Genomic DNA, 17,440 nt, shown 5'->3' on the forward strand with positions numbered 1-17,440 from the left:
TATAGATGACGTTTTGAATTCTCCACTCAGGTATCTTAGATCAGAGTGTGTTCAGGGCAATTTCTGCCAGTAGACCAGCATCTCTGAGCATCAGGGCTATTTTCTTGCATCAGTCATGCTGCCTGTGTGTGTCCCAACCACTGCTTCTGGAGAGGGTTATAAGGAGGCAGCTCCCAAATTCCTCAGTTGGGTAATCCTAAAGTGTGTGCTTGAATCGTTTCTGATATTTCCTCTTAGGCAAAAGCTGCATTTGGCCACAATGATACTGGTTTAATGTGCCCCTTTCTGGCATCAAGTCCATACTCCCCAACCAGTGAGACCTGTGCTTTCCAAGTCCACTGCATACACTTGAATCTTTTCTTCAGAGTGCCTTCTGGGAGAAACCAAACTATGACATTTCTTTACCTCCTCAGTCTCAATATCCTCATCTGTACAATGGAACATTTATACCTGCATTGAAAATTTCTTCAAGAATTAAAGATATGTAGATGAAGCACTGAGGGCATACCCAGCAAATAGTAAGTCACCCAGAACATGTTAGTTTCTCATTTTAATCACCCAAATACCCATCAAGGACCAGCAGTTGGTTAGTTTGGACTTAGCAGTCTCTTCTGAGCATCCCGATGCACAGTATCAGAAGGGAGCACATGTCCTGGATACCAGCTTGGTGAGCTCAACAGAGGTACCTACTACTGCTGCCAAGGAGGTGATCCAGGTTCCAGACTCTTCTACATCTCTCAGAACCAGTCTCAAGCTTTACCTCAATGCATGTTCAAGCAGCATTGTTAGTTCAGGACCACAGAGCAGCCTCTGTCCAGCATGACTAGAGATAGTGCTCAGGCTCCTCGACTTTTCTTCTTAATCACATCATTTAAGTTCCCCTAGAACCCAGGTTTTTATTTCTCTCAAATGCTTCAGAGTTGACTCACAATACCTAGAGGATGGTTCTGTTTCCTTAAGAGGTTCAGGTTTTGTGAATTACTCACAGTCATACGTGCCCGTTGCTTATTTCACAGGTCCCAACTAACTTCTCTTGCTAAGATTCTGATCAGAATGACAAAGTGCCTTAAAGTTGGGGAATGTAAAATGTTCTGCAGGAAATGACTTCATTCCCTTTTGTTCTAGTCTATAGGTAACTCGGGATGGAGGCCATCCAAGAATTTTATTTACGTGAAAGTGAAGAAGAGTTAGTTCTCTTTACATGAGCCTCTTCCTGGTGAGGACACTGTATGATCCGGAATATTGGATGCCCATGATGTGTGAGTGGCTGGACAGCACCTGAGAAAGGAAAGGATCCTGCATCCAGGAGAGCTCTAACCTGCAGGCCTTTCTTCCCTACCATGTAGCTGAGGTGTGGACACTGATTTGGGGAGAACTTTGTAAATAGGTGTTATGTGCCTATACATACAGGAGAATATCACTTCCACTGTCAGAGACACTCAAATTAGGTGCCATTGAGCAGTAAAACAAAAGATACAGACTTGGGTCTGAGTCTGCCAAAATCAGCTATCTAACATGACCATGTGAAATGTTATCAGGTGAAGAATAGAAATAATTATTTTGGGGGAACTATATGAAGCTCAGAATAAATTATGCATATGATGTGCAAAATGTAAGGTAGTGCTGGTTAAATCCATCCACCAAGATGCTGTACAATAAAACCAAACACAATATAGAATGCACAGAATTTATTAAGAAATAGAGGTACAACTTCCTGTAACCAGGAAGCCAACTCAGAGTGACTGTGGAAGAAAAGCAGGATTACAGGAACCAGGAGTGCATGGGAAAAGAAAACAGGACTGAGAAGATTTTCAGCAGTTGCAGAAAACCTATGTAACAGTTACAAGAATTCCTTTTTTTAAGTTACTCAGAGAATGATGACCTGGACTACGGAGTCAAAGCAGAGACCATAACTCCATATCAAGGATGCTCGAAGCTGACACATGTTACACACGGGAGGAAGAGGATTGGGGACGTCCTCTGCTCTCCATCCAGCTGATTTAGAAGTTTGTGTCAGGCACAGGAGTCACAGAAATTTAGGTACAGCATGCTGGTTGTCAACCAAGTCAAGGAAATGCATTTGTTTCCAAAATGGCGGGTCAGTTAACTGATGGGTTATGAAGATGGTGGTTCTTTGACAAGGTGATCAGCAGCAGCAAGGCTGACAGCAGCTGGATACACAGCAAGGGCGGCAGCAGCAGCTGGGCCGGCAGCAGGTGGTTTTACAGCAGGTGGTCTGACACCATTTTGGACAGCAGCACGGCTGGCAGCAGCTGGATCCACAGCATGGGCGGCAGCAAGGCTGGCAGCAGCTGGATCCACAGCATGGGCGGCAGCAAGGCTGGCAGCAGCTGGATCCACAGCATGGGCGGCAGCAAGGCTGGCAGCAGCTGGACACACAGCATGGGCGGCAGCAGCAGCTGGATCCACAACAGTTGGACCCACAGCAGCTGGGCTGGCAGCAAGGGGAGCAGCACATGGTGTCAGGTGTAGAAGGTGAGTGTCTGTTCAGAGGTGAGTTTCTCAGATTCTGAGGACTTCTTCCATTCTGGGGTTTTTATACACTGGTTCCCCAATGTTGGGACCCATCAGTAAGACTTTCCTTGTTTTTGTTTATGTTGTTTCGGTAACCACAGGGAGATAGGCAAAGATGAAGTTGTTTCCTACCTGATATGAATTTATAGAAAGTAAGTGTTTAATGTGTTTCTTAATTGAGAATAAGTCATAGAAACGTTTTCAGATAAAGGAACTTTGTGTCATCATCAGGATGGTTCCTGCTTAGATCATATTCTGGTCATATGACAGAGTCCGTCTTGGCCTAATGAGGGTCAGTACATGTGTTTTGTGTATTCAGCTTTACTTAGTTTTGAAAGTATCCCCGTTTAAACAATGTGATGCTGGTATGTTCTTGGGGTTAAATTGACACCATGCCTGAGTCCAAGTCTGTTTGCCTCCAAAGCCTGATTCAAGACTGACAGAAATCTCTCTCTGGAACAACCCACCCCACCTGTGTATCCAGGTTGGATCACAGACACTTGGGTAGAGGATGTTTGGCCTAATCTCTTGCATATGCACAGCAGGACCAAAGCAGGTGGGTAGAAGCAGAAGCTGGGACTGAGAAAGCATCAATCATTTTACTTCCAGGGTGACCAAGAGTCCAGGCCTAAAGGGTTTCCTAGGATGCGGGACTCCCCAGGCTAGTGACTGGGGCAGTTTGGGCAAACCAGGATGAGTTGGTGACTCCAGTCCTAACCTTGTTAACCAGCAGATTCGGTGACCTCTTGTCAGTTACTATACAATTCCTGTCTTTTCTTTTTCTTTATTTCTCATTTTCTTTGATCCCTTCTTTTCTTCCTTCAGTTTTCTTTCATCTTCTCTCTCCCTTTTCCTCCTCTCTACCTCCCCCTTCCTTCCTTTTCTCTTCCTTCTCTTCCTCCTTATTTTTCTTCTTCTCCCTCTCTCCTTCATCTGTTTCTACCCCCATTTTCTCCACCTTCTACATCTCCTTCTTTACCAGCACTACCTTTTCTTCTAACTCTGTCCTCTTCTTCTAGAAAGTGTGAGTTTACACTGAATAACAAAATATTGCCTGCTAGTGGAGAAAATCATAGAGTATACATGTGTTTTTGAATTCCCAGTGCATGGATCATGGATCTTAGTGTGTTCATGCCAATTTCTGCCTCAGGGCTGTTTTCTTGCATCCACAGAAATCATGCTGCCTGTGTGTGTCCCAACCACTGCTTCTGGAGAGGGTTATAAGGACGCGCCTCCAAATTGCTCAGTTGGGAATTCCTATAGTGTGTGCCTACATTGTTTCTGATATTTTCTCTTAGGCATAAGCTGCAGTTGGCCACAGTGATACTGGCTTAAATGCCCCTTTCCTGTATCATGTCCACACTCCCCTTCCAGTGACACCTGTGCTTCCCAAGTCAACTACATGCACTTGAATCTTTTCTTCAGAGTGCCTTCTGGGACAAACCAAACTATGACATTTCTTTACCTCCTCAGTCTCAATATCCTCATCTTAAAATGGAAACATTTATACTTGCATTGAAACTTGCTTCAAGAATTAAAGATATGTAGATGAAGCATTGAGGGCATACCCAGCAAATAGTAAGTCCCCCAGAACATGCTAGTTTCTCATTTTAATCACCCAAACACGCATCAAGGACCAGCAGTCAGTAAGTTTGGACTTAGCAGTCTCTTCTGAGCATCCCTGATGCACAGTCTCAGAAGGGAGCACCTGTCCTGGATCCCAGCTTGGTGAGCTCATCAGAGGCACCACTACTGTCCCAAGGAGGTGATCCAGGTTCCAGACTCTTCTACTTCTCTCAGAACCAGTCTCAAGCCTTACCTCAATGCATGTTCAGGCAACATTGTTAGTTCAGAACCACAGAGCAGCCTCTGTCCAGCATGACTATAGGAGTGCTCCCGCCCCTCAACTTTTCTTCTTTCTCACATTATTTCAATTCCCCTGGAACACAGGTTTTTATTTCTCTCAAATGCTTCAGAGTTGACTCACAATGCACAGGAGATGGTTCTGTTTACATAGGAGGTTCAGGTTTCATGAATTACTCACAGTCATACGTGCCCGTTGCTTATTTCTCAGGTCCCAACTAACTTCTCTTACTAAGATTCTGATCAGAATGACAAATTGCCTTAAAGTTGGGGAATGTAAAATGTTCTGCAGGAAATGACTTCATTCCCTTTTGTTGTAGTCTATAGGTAACTCGGGATGGAGGCCATCCAAGAATTTTATTTACGTGAAAGTGAAGAACAGTTAGTTCTCTTTAAATGAGCCTCTTCCAAGTGAGGACACTGGATACTCCCGAATATTGGATGCCCATGATGTGTGAGTGGCTGGACAGCACCTGAGAAAGGAAAGGATCCTGCATCCAGGAGAGCTCTAACCTGCAGGCCTTTCTTCCCTACCATGTAGCTGAGGTGTGGACACTGATTTGGGGAGAACTTTGTAATAGGCGTTATGTGCATATACATACAGGAGAATATCACTTCCACTGTCAGAGACACTCCAATTAACATCTTGCTGGTGTTCAGTCCAGGCCTTTTTCTGATTTGTCTTGAGATAGAAACTTAAGTGCCATTGAGCACTAAAGCAAAAGATACAGTCTTGGGTCTGAGTCTGTCCAAATCAGCTATCTAACATGACCATGTGAGATGTTCTCATGTGAGGAATGGAAATAATTATTTTGGGGGAACTATATGAAGCTCAGAATGAATTATGCATATGATGAGCAACATGTAAGGTAGTGCTGGTTAAATCCATCCACCAGGACACTGTATAATAAAACCAAATGCAATATGGAATGCACGGAATTTATTAAGAAATAGAGGTACAACTTCCTGTAAGCAGGAAGCCAACTTAGAGTGACTGTGGAAGAAAAGCAGGATTACAGGAATCAGGAGTGCATGGGAAAAGAAAACAGGACTGAGAAGACTTTCAGCAGTTGCAGAAAACCTATGTAACAGTTACAAGAATTCCTTTTTTTAAGTTACTCAGAGGATGATGACCTGGACTACGGAGTCAAAGCAGAGACCATAGCTCCATGGCGAGGATGCACGAAGCTGGCATATGATCCACACACACGGGAGGAAGAGGATTGGGGACATCCTCTGCTCTCCATCCAGCTGATTTAGAAGTTTGTATCAGGCATACGAGTCACAGAAATTAAGGTACCACATGCTGGTTGTCAACCAAGTCAAGGAAATGCATTTATTTCCAAAATGGTGAGTCAGTTAACTGATGGTTTATGAAGATGGTGGGTCTTTGACAAGGTGATCAGCAGCAGCAAGGCTGACAGCAGCTGGACACACAGCAAGGGCGGCAGCAGCAGGTGGGCCGGCAGCAGGTGGTTTTACAGCAGGTGGTCTGACACCATTTTGGACAGCAGCACGGCTGGCAGCAGCTGGACAAACAGCATGGGCGGCAGCAAGGCTGGCAGCAGCTGGATCCACAGCATGGGCGGCAGCAAGGCTGGCAGCAGCTGGACACACAGCATGGGCGGCAGCAAGGCTGGCAGCAGCTGGACACACAGCATGGGCGGCAGCAAGGCTGGCAGCAGCTGGACACACAGCATGGGCGGCAGCAGCAGCTGGGACGGCAACAGCTGGATCCACAACAGCTGGATCCACAGCAGCTGGGCTGGCAGCAAGGGGAGCAGCACATGGTGTCAGGTGTAGAAGGAGAGTTTCTGTTCAGAGGTGAGTTTCTCAGATTCTGAGCACTTCTTCCATTCTGGGGTTTTTATACACTGGGCCCCCAATGTTGGGACCAATCAGTAAGACTTTCCTTGTTTTTGTTTATGTTGTTTCGGTAACCACAGGGAGATAGGCAAAGATGAAGTTGTTTCCTACCTGATATGAATTTATAGAAAGTAAGTGTTTAATGTGTTTCTTAATTGAGAATAAGTCATAGAAACGTTTTCAGATAAAGGAACTTTGTGTCATCATCAGGATGGTTCCTGCTTAGATCATATTCTGGTCATATGACAGAGTCCCTCTTGGCCTAATGAGGGTCAGTACATGTGTTTTGTGTATTCAGCTTTACTTAGTTTTGAAAGTATCCCTGTTTAAACAATGTGATGCTGGTATGTTTCATGGGGTTAAATTGACACCATGCCCGAGTCCAAGTCTGTTTGCCTCCAAAGCCTGATTCAAGACTGACAGGAATCTCTCTCTGGAACAACCCACCCCACCTGTGTATCCAGGTTGGATCACAGACACTTGGGTAGAGGATGTTTGGCATAATCTCTTGCATATGCACAGCAGGACCAAAGCAGGTGGGTAGAAGCAGAAGCTGGGACTGAGAAAGCATCAATCATTTTACTTCCAGGGTGACGAAGAGTCCAGGCCTAAAGGGATTCCTAGGATGCGGGACTCCCCAGGCTAGTGACTGGGGCAGTTTGGGCAAACCAGGATGAGTTGGTGACTCCAGTCCTAACCTTGTTAACCAGCAGATTCGCTGACCTCTTGCCAGTTACTATACAATTCCTGTGTTTTCTTTTTCTTTCTTTCTCATTTTCTTTGATCCCTTCTTTTCTTCCTCTCTTTTTCTTTCTTCTGCTCTCTCCCTTTTCCTCCTTCTCTACTTCCTCCTTCCTTCCTTTTCTCTTCCTCCTCCTCCTCATTTTTCTTCTTCTCCCTCTCTCCTTCACCTGTTTCACCCCCATTTTCTCCACCTTCTACATCTCCTTTTTTACCAGCACTACCTTTTCTTCTTACTCCGTCCTCTTCTTCTAGAAAGTGTGAGTTTACACTGAATAACACAATATTGTCTGCTAGTGGAGATAATCATAGAGTGTCATGTGTTTTTGAAGTCCCAGTGCATGGAACTTGGATCTTAGTGTGTTCATGCCAATTTCTGCCTCAGGGCTGTTTTCTTGCATCCACAGAAATCATGCTGCCTGTGTGTGTCCCAACCACTGCTTCTGGAGAGGGTTATAAGGACGCGCCTCCAAATTGCTCAGTTGGGAATTCCTGTAGCGTGTGCTTACATCATTTCTGGTATTTCCTCTTAGGCATAAGCTGCATTGGCCACAATGATACTGGCTTAAATGCCCCTTTCCTGTATCAATTCCACACTCCCCAACCAGTGACACCTGTGCTTCCCAAGTCAACTACATGCACTTGAATCTTTTCTTCAGAGTGCCTTCTGAGAGAAACCAAACTATGACATTTCTTTACCTCCTCAGTCTCAATATCCTCATCTTAAAATGGAAACATTTATACTTGCATTGAAACTTGCTTCAAGAATTAAAGATATGTAGATGAAGCACTGAGGGCATACCCAGCAAACAGTAAGTCCCCCAGAACATGCTAGTTTCTCATTTTAATCACCCAAACACCCATCAAGAACCAGCAGTCAGTAAGTTTGGTCTTGGAACTCTCTTCTGAGCATCCCCGATGCACAGTCTCAGAAGGGAGCACGTGCCCTGGATACCAGCTTGGTGAGCTCATCAGAGGCACCACTACTGCTCCTAAGGAGGTGATCCAGGTTCCAGACTCTTCTTCTCTCAGACCCAGTCTCAAGCCTTACCTCAATGTATGTTCAGGCAGCATTGTTAGTTCAGGACCACAGAGCAGCCTCTGTCCAGCATGACTAGAGATAGTGCTCAGGCTCCTTGACTTCTTCTTACTCACATTATTTATGTTTCCCTAGAACCCAGGTTTTTATTTCTCTCAAATGCTTCAGAGTTGACTCACAATGCACAGGAGATGGTTCTGTTTCCATAGGAGGTTCAGGTTTCATGAATTCCTCAAAGTCATACATGCCTGTTGCTTATTTCTTAGGTCCCAACTAACTTCTCTTACTAAGATTCTGATCAGAATGATAAGTTGCCTTAAAGTTGGGGAATGTAAAATGTTCTGCAGGAAATGACTTTATTCCTTTTTATTCTAGTCTATAGGTAACTCAGAGGATGGAGGTTATCCAAGAATTTTTATTTACATGAAAGCGAAGGACTAATTTCTTTAGAGGAGCCTCTTTCTCATGAGGACATACTGGATATTCCCAAATATTGGATACCCATGAAAGCCTGAGTGGCAGGAGAGCACCTGAGACAGCAAAGCATCATTCATGCAGGAGAGCTGTAAACTGCAGGCCTTGCTGCCCTACTAAGTAGCTGAGGTGTGGACACTGATTTGGGAAGAACTTTGTAAATAGGTGTTATGTGCATATACATACAGGAGAATATCACTTCCACTGTCAGAGACACTCAGATTAACATCTTGCTGGTGTTCAGTCCAGGCCTTTTTCTGATTTGTCTTGAGATAGAAACTTAAGTGCCATTGAGCAGTAAAGCAAAAGATACAGTCTTGGGTCTGAGTCTGTCCAAATCAGCTATCTAACATGACCATGTGAGATGTTCTCATATGAAGAATGGAGATAATTATTTTGGGTGGACTGTATGAAGCTCAGAATGGATCGTGCATATGATGTGTAACAGGTGTGCAAATCCTTACATCAGGATTTATAATAAAACCAAACACAATGTGGAATGAACAGACTTTATTAAGAAATAGAGGTACAACTTCCCGTAACCAGGAAGCCAACCCAGAGTGACTGTGGAAGAAGAAAGCAGGATTACAGGAACTAGGAGTGCATGGGAAAAGAAAACAGGATTGAGAAGGTTTTCTGCAGTTGCAGGAAACCTATGTAACAGTTACAAGAATTCCCTTTTCTAAGTAACACATAGGATGAAGGCCTGGACTACGGAGTCAAAGCAGAGACCATAGCTCCATATCGAGGATGCTCGAGCTGACACGTGTTCCACACACGTGGCAGGAAGAGAATTGGGGACGTCCTCTGCTCTCCATCCAGCTGATTCAGAGGCTTGTATCAGGCACATGAGTCACAGAAATTAAGGTACCGCATGCTGGTTGTCAGCCAAGTCAAGGAAATGCATTTGTTTCTAAAATGGCGGGTCAGTTAACTGATGGGTTATGAAGATGGTGGGTCTTTGACAAGGTGATCAGCAGCAGCAAGGCTAACAGCAGCTGGACACACAGCAAGGGCGGCAGCAGCAGGTGGGCCGGCAGCAGGTGGTTTTACAGCAGGTGGTCTGACACCATTTTGGACAGCAGCAAGGCTGGCAGCAGCTGGATCCACAGCATGGGCGGCAGCAAGGCTGGCAGCAGCTGGATCCACAGCATGGGCTGCAGCAAGGCTGGCAACAGCTGGATCCACAGCATGGGCGGCAGCACGGCTGGCAGCAGCTGGATCCACAGCATGGGCGGCAGCAAGGCTGGCAGCAGCTGGATCCACAGCATGGGCGGCAGCAAGGCTGGCAGCAGCTAGACCCACAGCATGGGCTGCAGCAAGGCTGGCAGCAGCTGGACACACAGCATGGGCGGCAGCAAGGCTGGCAGCAGCTGGACACACAGCATGGGCCGCAGCAAGGCTGGCAGCAGCTGGACACACAGCATGGGCGGCAGCAGCAGCTGGGACGGCAACAGCTGGATCCACAACAGCTGGATCCACAGCAGCTGGGCTGGCAGCAAGGGGAGCAGCACATGGTGTCAGGTGTAGAAGGAGAGTTTCTGCTCAGAGGTGAGTTTCTCAGATTCTGAGGACTTCTTCCATTCTGGGGTTTTTATACACTGGGCCCCCAATGTTGGGACCAATCAGTAAGACTTTCCTTGTTTTTGTTTATGTTGTTTCGGTAACCACAGGGAGATAGGCAAAGATGAAGTTGTTTCCTACCTGATATGAATTTATAGAAAGTAAGTGTTTAATGTGTTTCTTAATTGAGAATAAGTCATAGAAACGTTTTCAGATAAAGGAACTTTGTGTCATCATCAGGATGGTTCCTGCTTACATCATATTCTGGTCATATGACAGAGTCCCTCTTGGCCTAATGAGGGTCAGTACATGTGTTTTGTGTATTCAGCTTTACTTAGTTTTGAAAGTATCCCCGTTTAAACAATGTGATGCTGGTATGTTCTTGGGGTTAAATTGACACCATGCCTGAGTCCAAGTCTGTTTGCCTCCAAAGCCTGATTCAAGACTGACAGAAATCTCTCTCTGGAGCAACCCACCCCACCTGTGTATCTAGGTTGGATCACAGACACTTGGGTAGAGGATGTTTGGCATAATCTCTTGCATATGCACAGCAGAACCAAAGCAGGTGGGTGGAAGCAGAAGCTGGGACTGATAAAGCATCAATCATTTTACTTCCAGGGTGACCAAGAGTCCAGGCCTAAAGGGATTCCTAGGATGCGGGACTCCCCAGGCTAGTGACTGGGGCAGTTTGGGCAAACCAGGATGAGTTGGTGACTCCAGTCCTAACCTTGTTAACCAGCAGATTCGGTGACCTCTTGCCAGTTACTATACAATTCCTGTGTTTTCTTTTTCTTTCTTTCTCATTTTCTTTGATCCCTTCTTTTCTTCCTCTCTTTTTCTTTCATCTTCTCTCTCCCTTTTCCTCCTTCTCTACTTCCTCCTTCCTTCCTTTCCTCTTCCTTCTCTTCTTCCTCCTCCTCCTCCTCATTTTTCTTCTTCTCTCTCTCTCCTTCATCTGTTTCATCCCCATTTTCTCCACCTTCTACATCTCCTTTTTTACCAGCACTACCTTTTCTTCTTACTCCGTCCTCTTCTTCTAGAAAGTGTGAGTTTACACTGAATAACACAATATTGTCTGCTAGTGGAGAAAATCATAGAGTGTACATGTGTTTTTGAAGTCCCAGTGCATGGAACTTGGATCTTAGTGTGTTCATGCCAATTTCTGCCTCAGGGCTGTTTTCTTGCATCCACAGAAATCATGCTGCCTGTGTGTGTCCCAACCACTGCTTCTGGAGAGGGTTATAAGGTGGCGGCTCCCAAATTGCTCAGTTGGGTAATCCTAAAGCATGTGCTTACATCATTTCTGGTATTTCCTCTTAGGCAGAAGCTGCATTGGCCACAATGATACTGGCTTAAATGCCCCTTTCCTGTATCAATTCCACACTCCCCAACCAGTGACACCTGTGCTTCCCAAGTCAACTACATGCACTTGAATCTTTTCTTCAGAGTGCCTTCTGAGAGAAACCAAACTATGACATTTCTTTACCTCCTCAGTCTCAATATCCTCATCTGTACAATGGAACATTTATACCTGCATTGAAACTTTCTTCAAGAATTAAAGATATGTAGATGAAGCACTGAGGGCATACCCAGCAAATAGTAAGTCACCCAGAACATGTTAGTTTCTCATTTTAATCACCCAAATACCCATCAAGGACCAGCAGTCGGTAAGTTTGGACTTAGCATCCCCGATGCACAGTATCAGAAGGGAGCACATGTCCTGGATACCAGCTTGGTGAGCTCAACAGAGGCACCTACTACTGCTGCCAAGGAGGTGATCCAGGTTCCAGACTCTTCTACTTCTCTCAGACCCAGTCTCAAGCCTTACCTCAATGTATGTTCAAGCAGCATTGTTAGTTCAGGACCAAAGAGCAGCTTCTGTCCAACATGACTATAGGAGTGCTCAGGCTCCTCGACTTTTCTTCTTTCTCACATTATTTCAATTCCCCTGGAACACAGGTTTTCATTTCTCTCAAATGCTCCAGAGTTGACTCACAATACCTAGGGATGGTTCTGTTTCCTTAAAAGGTTCAGGTTTTGTGAATTCCTCAAAGTCATATGTGCCCGTTGCTTATTTCTCAGGTCCCAACTAACTTCTCTTGCTAAGATTCTGATCAGAATGACAAATTGCCTTAAAGTTGGGGAATGTAAAATGTTCTGCAGGAAATGACTTCATTCCCTTTCGTTGTAGTCTATAGGTAAATCAGGATGGAGGCCATCCAAGAATATTATTTACGTGAAAGTGAAGAACAGTTAGTTCTCTTTTCATGAGCCTCTTCCGGTGAAGACACTGTATGATCCGGAATATTGGATGCCCATGATGTGTGAGTGGCTGGACAGTACCTGAGAAAGGAAAGGATCCTGCATCCAGGAGAGCTCTAACCTGCAGGCCTTTCTTCCCTACCATGTAGCTGAGGTGTGGACACTGATTTGGGGAGAACTTTGTAAATAGGCGTTATGTGCATATACATACAGGAGAATATCACTTCCACTGTCAGAGACACTCAAATTAGGTGCCATTGAGCAGTAAAACAAAAGATACAGTCTTGGGTCTGAGTCTGTCCAAATCAGCTATCTAACATGACCATGTGAAATGTTATCAGGTGAAGAATGGAAATAATTATTTTGGGGGAACTATATGAAGCTCAGAATGAATTATGCATATGATGTTCAACAGGTAACGTACTACTGGTGTAAATCCATCCACCAGGATGCTGTACAATAAAACCAAACGCAATATAGAATGCACAGAATTTATTAAGAAATAGAGGTACAACTTCCTGTAACCAGGAAGCCAACTCAGAGTGACTGTGGAAGAAAAGCAGGATTACAGGAACCAGGAGTGCATGGGAAAAGAAAACAGGACTGAGAAGATTTTCAGCAGTTGCAGAAAACCTATGTAACAGTTACAAGAATTCCTTTTTTTAAGTTACTCAGAGAATGATGACCTGGAGTACGGAGTCAAAGCAGAGACCATAGCTCCATATCAAGGATGCTCGAAGCTGACACATGTTCCACAGACACGGGAGTAAGAGGATTGAGGACGTCCTCTGCTCTCCATCCAGCTGATTTAGAAGTTTGTGTCAGGCACAGGAGTCAAAGAAATTTAGGTACAGCATGCTGGTTGTCAACCAAGTCAAGGAAATGCATTTGTTTCCAAAATGGCGGGTCAGTTAACTGATGGGTTATAAAGATGGTGGTTCTTTGTCAAGGTGATCAGCAGCAGCAAGGCTGACAGCAGCTGGACACACAGCAAGGGCGGCAGCAGCAGCTGGGCCGGCAGCAGGTGGTTTTACAGCAGGTGGTCTGACACCATTTTGAACAGCAGCAAGGCTGGCAGCAGCTGGATCCACAGCATGGGCGGCAGCAAGGCTGGCAGCAGCTGGATCCACAGCATGGGCTGCAGCAAGGCTGGCAGCAGCTGGACCCACAGCTAGGGCTGCAGCAAGGCTGGCAGCAGCTGGACACACAGCATGGGCGGCAGCAGCTGGACACACAGCATGGGCGGCAGCACGGCTGGCAGCAGCTGGACACACAGCATGGGCGGCAGCAGCAGCTGGATCCACAACAGCTGGATCCACAGCAGCTGGGCTGGCAGCAAGGGGAGCAGCACATGGTGTCAGGTGTAGAAGGTGAGTGTCTGTTCAGAGGTGAGTTTGTCAGATTCTGAGGACTTCTTCCGTTCTGGGGTTTTTATACACTGGTTCCCCAATGTTGGGACCAATCAGTAAGACTTTCCTTGTTTTTGTTTATGTTGTTTCGGTAACCACAGGAAAATAGGCAAAGATGAAGTTGTTTCCTACCTGATATGAATTTATAGAAAGTAAGCATTTAATGTGTTCCTTAATTGAGAATAAGTCATAGAAACGTTTTCAGATAAAGGAACTTTGTGTCATCATCAGGATGGTTCCTGCTTACATCATATTCTGGTCATATGACAGAGTCCGTTGGCCTAATGAGGGTCAGTACATGTGTTCTGTGTATTCAGCTTTACTTAGTTTTGAAAGTATCCCCTTTTAAACAATGTGATGCTGGTATGTTCTTGGGGTTAAATTGACACCATGCCCGAGTCCAAGTCTGTTTGCCTACAAAAGCCTGATTCAAGACTGACAGGAATCTCTCTCTGGAGCAACCCACCCCACCTGTGTATCCAGGTTGGATCACAGACACTTGGGTAGAGGATGTTTGGCCTAATCTCTTGCATATGCACAGCAGGACCAAAGCAGGTGGGTAGAAGCAGAAGCTGGGACTGAGAAAGCATCAATCATTTTACTTCCAGGGTAACGAAGAGTCCAGGCCTAAAGGGATTCCTAGAATGCGGGACTCCCCAGGCTAGTGACTGGGGCAGTTTGGGCAAACCAGGATGAGTTGGTGACTCCAGTCCTAACCTTGTTAACCAGCAGATTCGGTGACCTCTTGTCAGTTACTATACAATTCCTGTGTTTTCTTTTTCTTTATTTCTCATTTTCTTTGATCCCTTCTTTTCTTCCTTCAGTTTTCTTTCATCTTCTCTCTCCCTTTTCCTCCTCTCTACCTCCCCCTTCCTTCCTTTACTCTTCCTTCTCTTCCTCCTTATTTTTCTTCTTCTCCCTCTCTCCTTCATCTGTTTCTACCCCCATTTTCTCCACCTTCTACATCTCCTTCTTTACCAGCACTACCTTTTCTTCTTACTCCGTCCTCTTCTTCTAGAAAGTGTGAGTTTACACTGAATAACAAAATATTGCCTGCTAGTGGAGAAAATCATAGAGTATACATGTGTTTTTGAATTCCCAGTGCATGGATCATGGATCTTAGTGTGTTCATGCCAATTTCTGCTGCAGAGCTGTTTTCTTGCATCCACAGAAATCATGCTGCCTGTGTGTGTCCCAACCACTGCTTCTGGAGAGGGTTATAAGGAGGCGCCTCCAAATTGCTCAGTTGGGAATTCCTATAGTGTGTGCCTACATTGTTTCTGATATTTTCTCTTAGGCATAAGCTGCAGTTGGCCACAATGATACTGGCTTAAATGCCCCTTTCCTGTATCATGTCCACACTCGCCTTCCAGTGACACCTGTGCTTCCCAAGTCAACTACATGCACTTGAATCTTTTCTTCAGAGTGCCTTCTGGGACAAACCAAACTATGACATTTCTTTACCTCCTCAGTCTCAATATCCTCATCTTAAAATGGAACATTTATACTTGCATTGAAACTTGCTTCAAGAATTAAAGATATGTAGATGAAGCACTGAGGGCATACCCAGCAAATAGTAAGTCCCCCAGAACATGCTAGTTTCTCATTTTAATCACCCAAACATGCATCAAGGACCAGCAGTCAGTAAGTTTGGTCTTAGCAGTCTCTTCTGAGCATCCCCAATGCACAGTCTCAGAAGGGAGCACGTGTCCTGGATCCCAGCTTGGTGAGCTCATCAGAGGCACCACTACTGTCCCAAGGAGGTGATCCAGGTTCCAGACTCTTCTACTTCTCTCAGAACCAGTCTCAAGCCTTACCTCAATGCATGTTCAGGCAACATTGTTAGTTCAGAACCACAGAGCAGCCTCTGTCCAGCATGACTATAGGAGTGCTCCCGCCCCTCAACTTTTCTTCTTTCTCACATTATTTCAATTCCCCTGGAACACAGGTTTTTATTTCTCTCAAATGCTTCAGAGTTGACTCACAATGCACAGGAGATGGTTCTGTTTACATAGGAGGTTCAGGTTTCATGAATTACTCACAGTCATACGTGCCCGTTGCTTATTTCTCAGGTCCCAACTAACTTCTCTTGCTAAGATTCTGATCAGAATGACAAATGGCCTTAAAGTTGGGGAATGTAAAATGTTCTGCAGGAAATGACTTCATTCCCTTTTGTTCTAGTCTATAGGTAACTCGGGATGGAGGCCATCCAAGAATTTTATTTACGTGAAAGTGAAGAACAGTTAGTTCTCTTTACATGAGCCTCTTCCAAGTGAGGACACTGGATACTCCCGAATATTGGATGCCCATGATGTGTGAGTGGCTGGACAGCACCTGAGAAAGGAAAGGATCCTGCATCCAGGAGAGCTCTAACCTGCAGGCCTTTCTTCCCTACCATGTAGCTGAGGTGTGGACACTGATTTGGGGAGAATTTTGTAAATAGGTGTTATGTGCATATACATACAGGAGAATATCACTTCCACTGTCAGAGACACTCCAATTAACATCTTGCTGGTGTTCAGTCCAGGCCTTTTTCTGATTTGTCTTGAGATAGAAACTTAAGTGCCATTGAGCACTAAAGCAAAAGATACAGTCTTGGGTCTGAGTCTGTCCAAATCAGCTGTCTAACATGACCATGTGAGATGTCCTCATGTGAGGAATGGAAATAATTATTTTGGGGGAACTATATGAAGCTCAGAATGAATTATGCATATGATGTGCAACAGGTAACGTACTACTGGTGTAAATCCATCCACCAGGACGCTGTATAATAAAACCAAATGCAATATGGAATGCACAGAATTTATTAAGAAATAGAGGTACAACTTCCTGTAACCAGGAAGCCAACTTAGAGTGACTGTGGAAGAAAAGCAGGATTACAGGAATCAGGAGTGCATGGGAAAAGAAAACAGGACTGAGAAGATTTTCAGCAGTTGCAGAAAACCTATGTAACAGTTACAAGAATTCCTTTTTTTAAGTTACTCAGAGGATAATGACCTGGACTACGGAGTCAAAGCAGAGACCATAGCTCCATGGCGAGGATGCACGAAGCTGGCATATGATCCACACACACGGGAGTAAGAGGATTGGGGACATCCTCTGCTCTCTATCCAGCTGATTTAGAAGTTTGTATCAGGCATACGAGTCACAGAAATTAAGGTACCACATGCTGGTTGTCAACCAAGTCAAGGAAATGCATTTATTTCCAAAATGGCGGGTCAGTTAACTGATGGGTTATGAAGATGGTGGTTCTTTGACAAGGTGATCAGCAGCAGCAAGGCTGACAGCAGCTGGACACACAGCAAGGGCGGCAGCAGCAGGTGGGCCGGCAGCAGGTGGTTTTACAACAGGTGGTCTGACACCATTTTGGACAGCAGCAAGGCTGGCAGCAGCTGGACACACAGCATGGGCGGCAGCAAGGCTGGCAGCAGCTGGATCCACAGCATGGGCTGCAGCAAGGCTGGCAGCAGCTGGATCCACAGCATGGGCTGCAGCACGGCTGGCAGCAGCTGGACACACAGCATGGGCGGCAGCAAGGCTGGCAGCAGCTGGATCCACAGCATGGGCGGCAGCAGCTGGACACACAGCATGGGCGGCAGCAAGGCTGGCAGGAGCTGGGACGGCAACAGCTGGATCCACAGCAGCTGGATCCACAGCAGCTGGGCTGGCAGCAAGGGGAGCAGCACAT

The 17,440-nt window shown here is 45.5% G+C and overlaps 3 protein-coding genes and 1 pseudogene across 3 annotated transcripts; all 4 read right to left on the reverse strand.

Moving 5' to 3' along the window:
* Window positions 1-2,146: 2,146 nt before the first annotated feature.
* On the reverse strand, window positions 2,147-2,479 carry LOC138995034 (keratin-associated protein 9-1-like). Its single transcript, XM_070395397.1, has one exon. The coding sequence runs from the start codon at window positions 2,477-2,479 to the stop codon at window positions 2,147-2,149; it is 333 nt and encodes a 110-aa protein (XP_070251498.1).
* A 3,321-nt stretch (window positions 2,480-5,800) lies between these two features.
* On the reverse strand, window positions 5,801-6,187 carry LOC138995035 (keratin-associated protein 9-1-like). The gene has a single exon (XM_070395398.1). The coding sequence runs from the start codon at window positions 6,185-6,187 to the stop codon at window positions 5,801-5,803; it is 387 nt and encodes a 128-aa protein (XP_070251499.1).
* Window positions 6,188-9,491: 3,304 nt separating this feature from the next.
* LOC138995036 (keratin-associated protein 9-1-like) lies at window positions 9,492-13,696 on the reverse strand (annotated as a pseudogene).
* A 3,321-nt stretch (window positions 13,697-17,017) lies between these two features.
* On the reverse strand, window positions 17,018-17,440 carry LOC138995037 (keratin-associated protein 9-1-like). The gene has a single exon (XM_070395400.1). It carries the CDS (start codon window positions 17,438-17,440, stop codon window positions 17,018-17,020), a length of 423 nt encoding a protein of 140 aa, XP_070251501.1.

The sequence above is a fragment of the Myotis yumanensis genome, unplaced genomic scaffold, assembly GCF_028538775.1.
Source record: "Myotis yumanensis isolate MYYU_CA2020_CCGP unplaced genomic scaffold, mMyoYum1.0.hap1 SCAF_16, whole genome shotgun sequence".
Lineage (NCBI taxonomy): Eukaryota > Metazoa > Chordata > Mammalia > Chiroptera > Vespertilionidae > Myotis > Myotis yumanensis.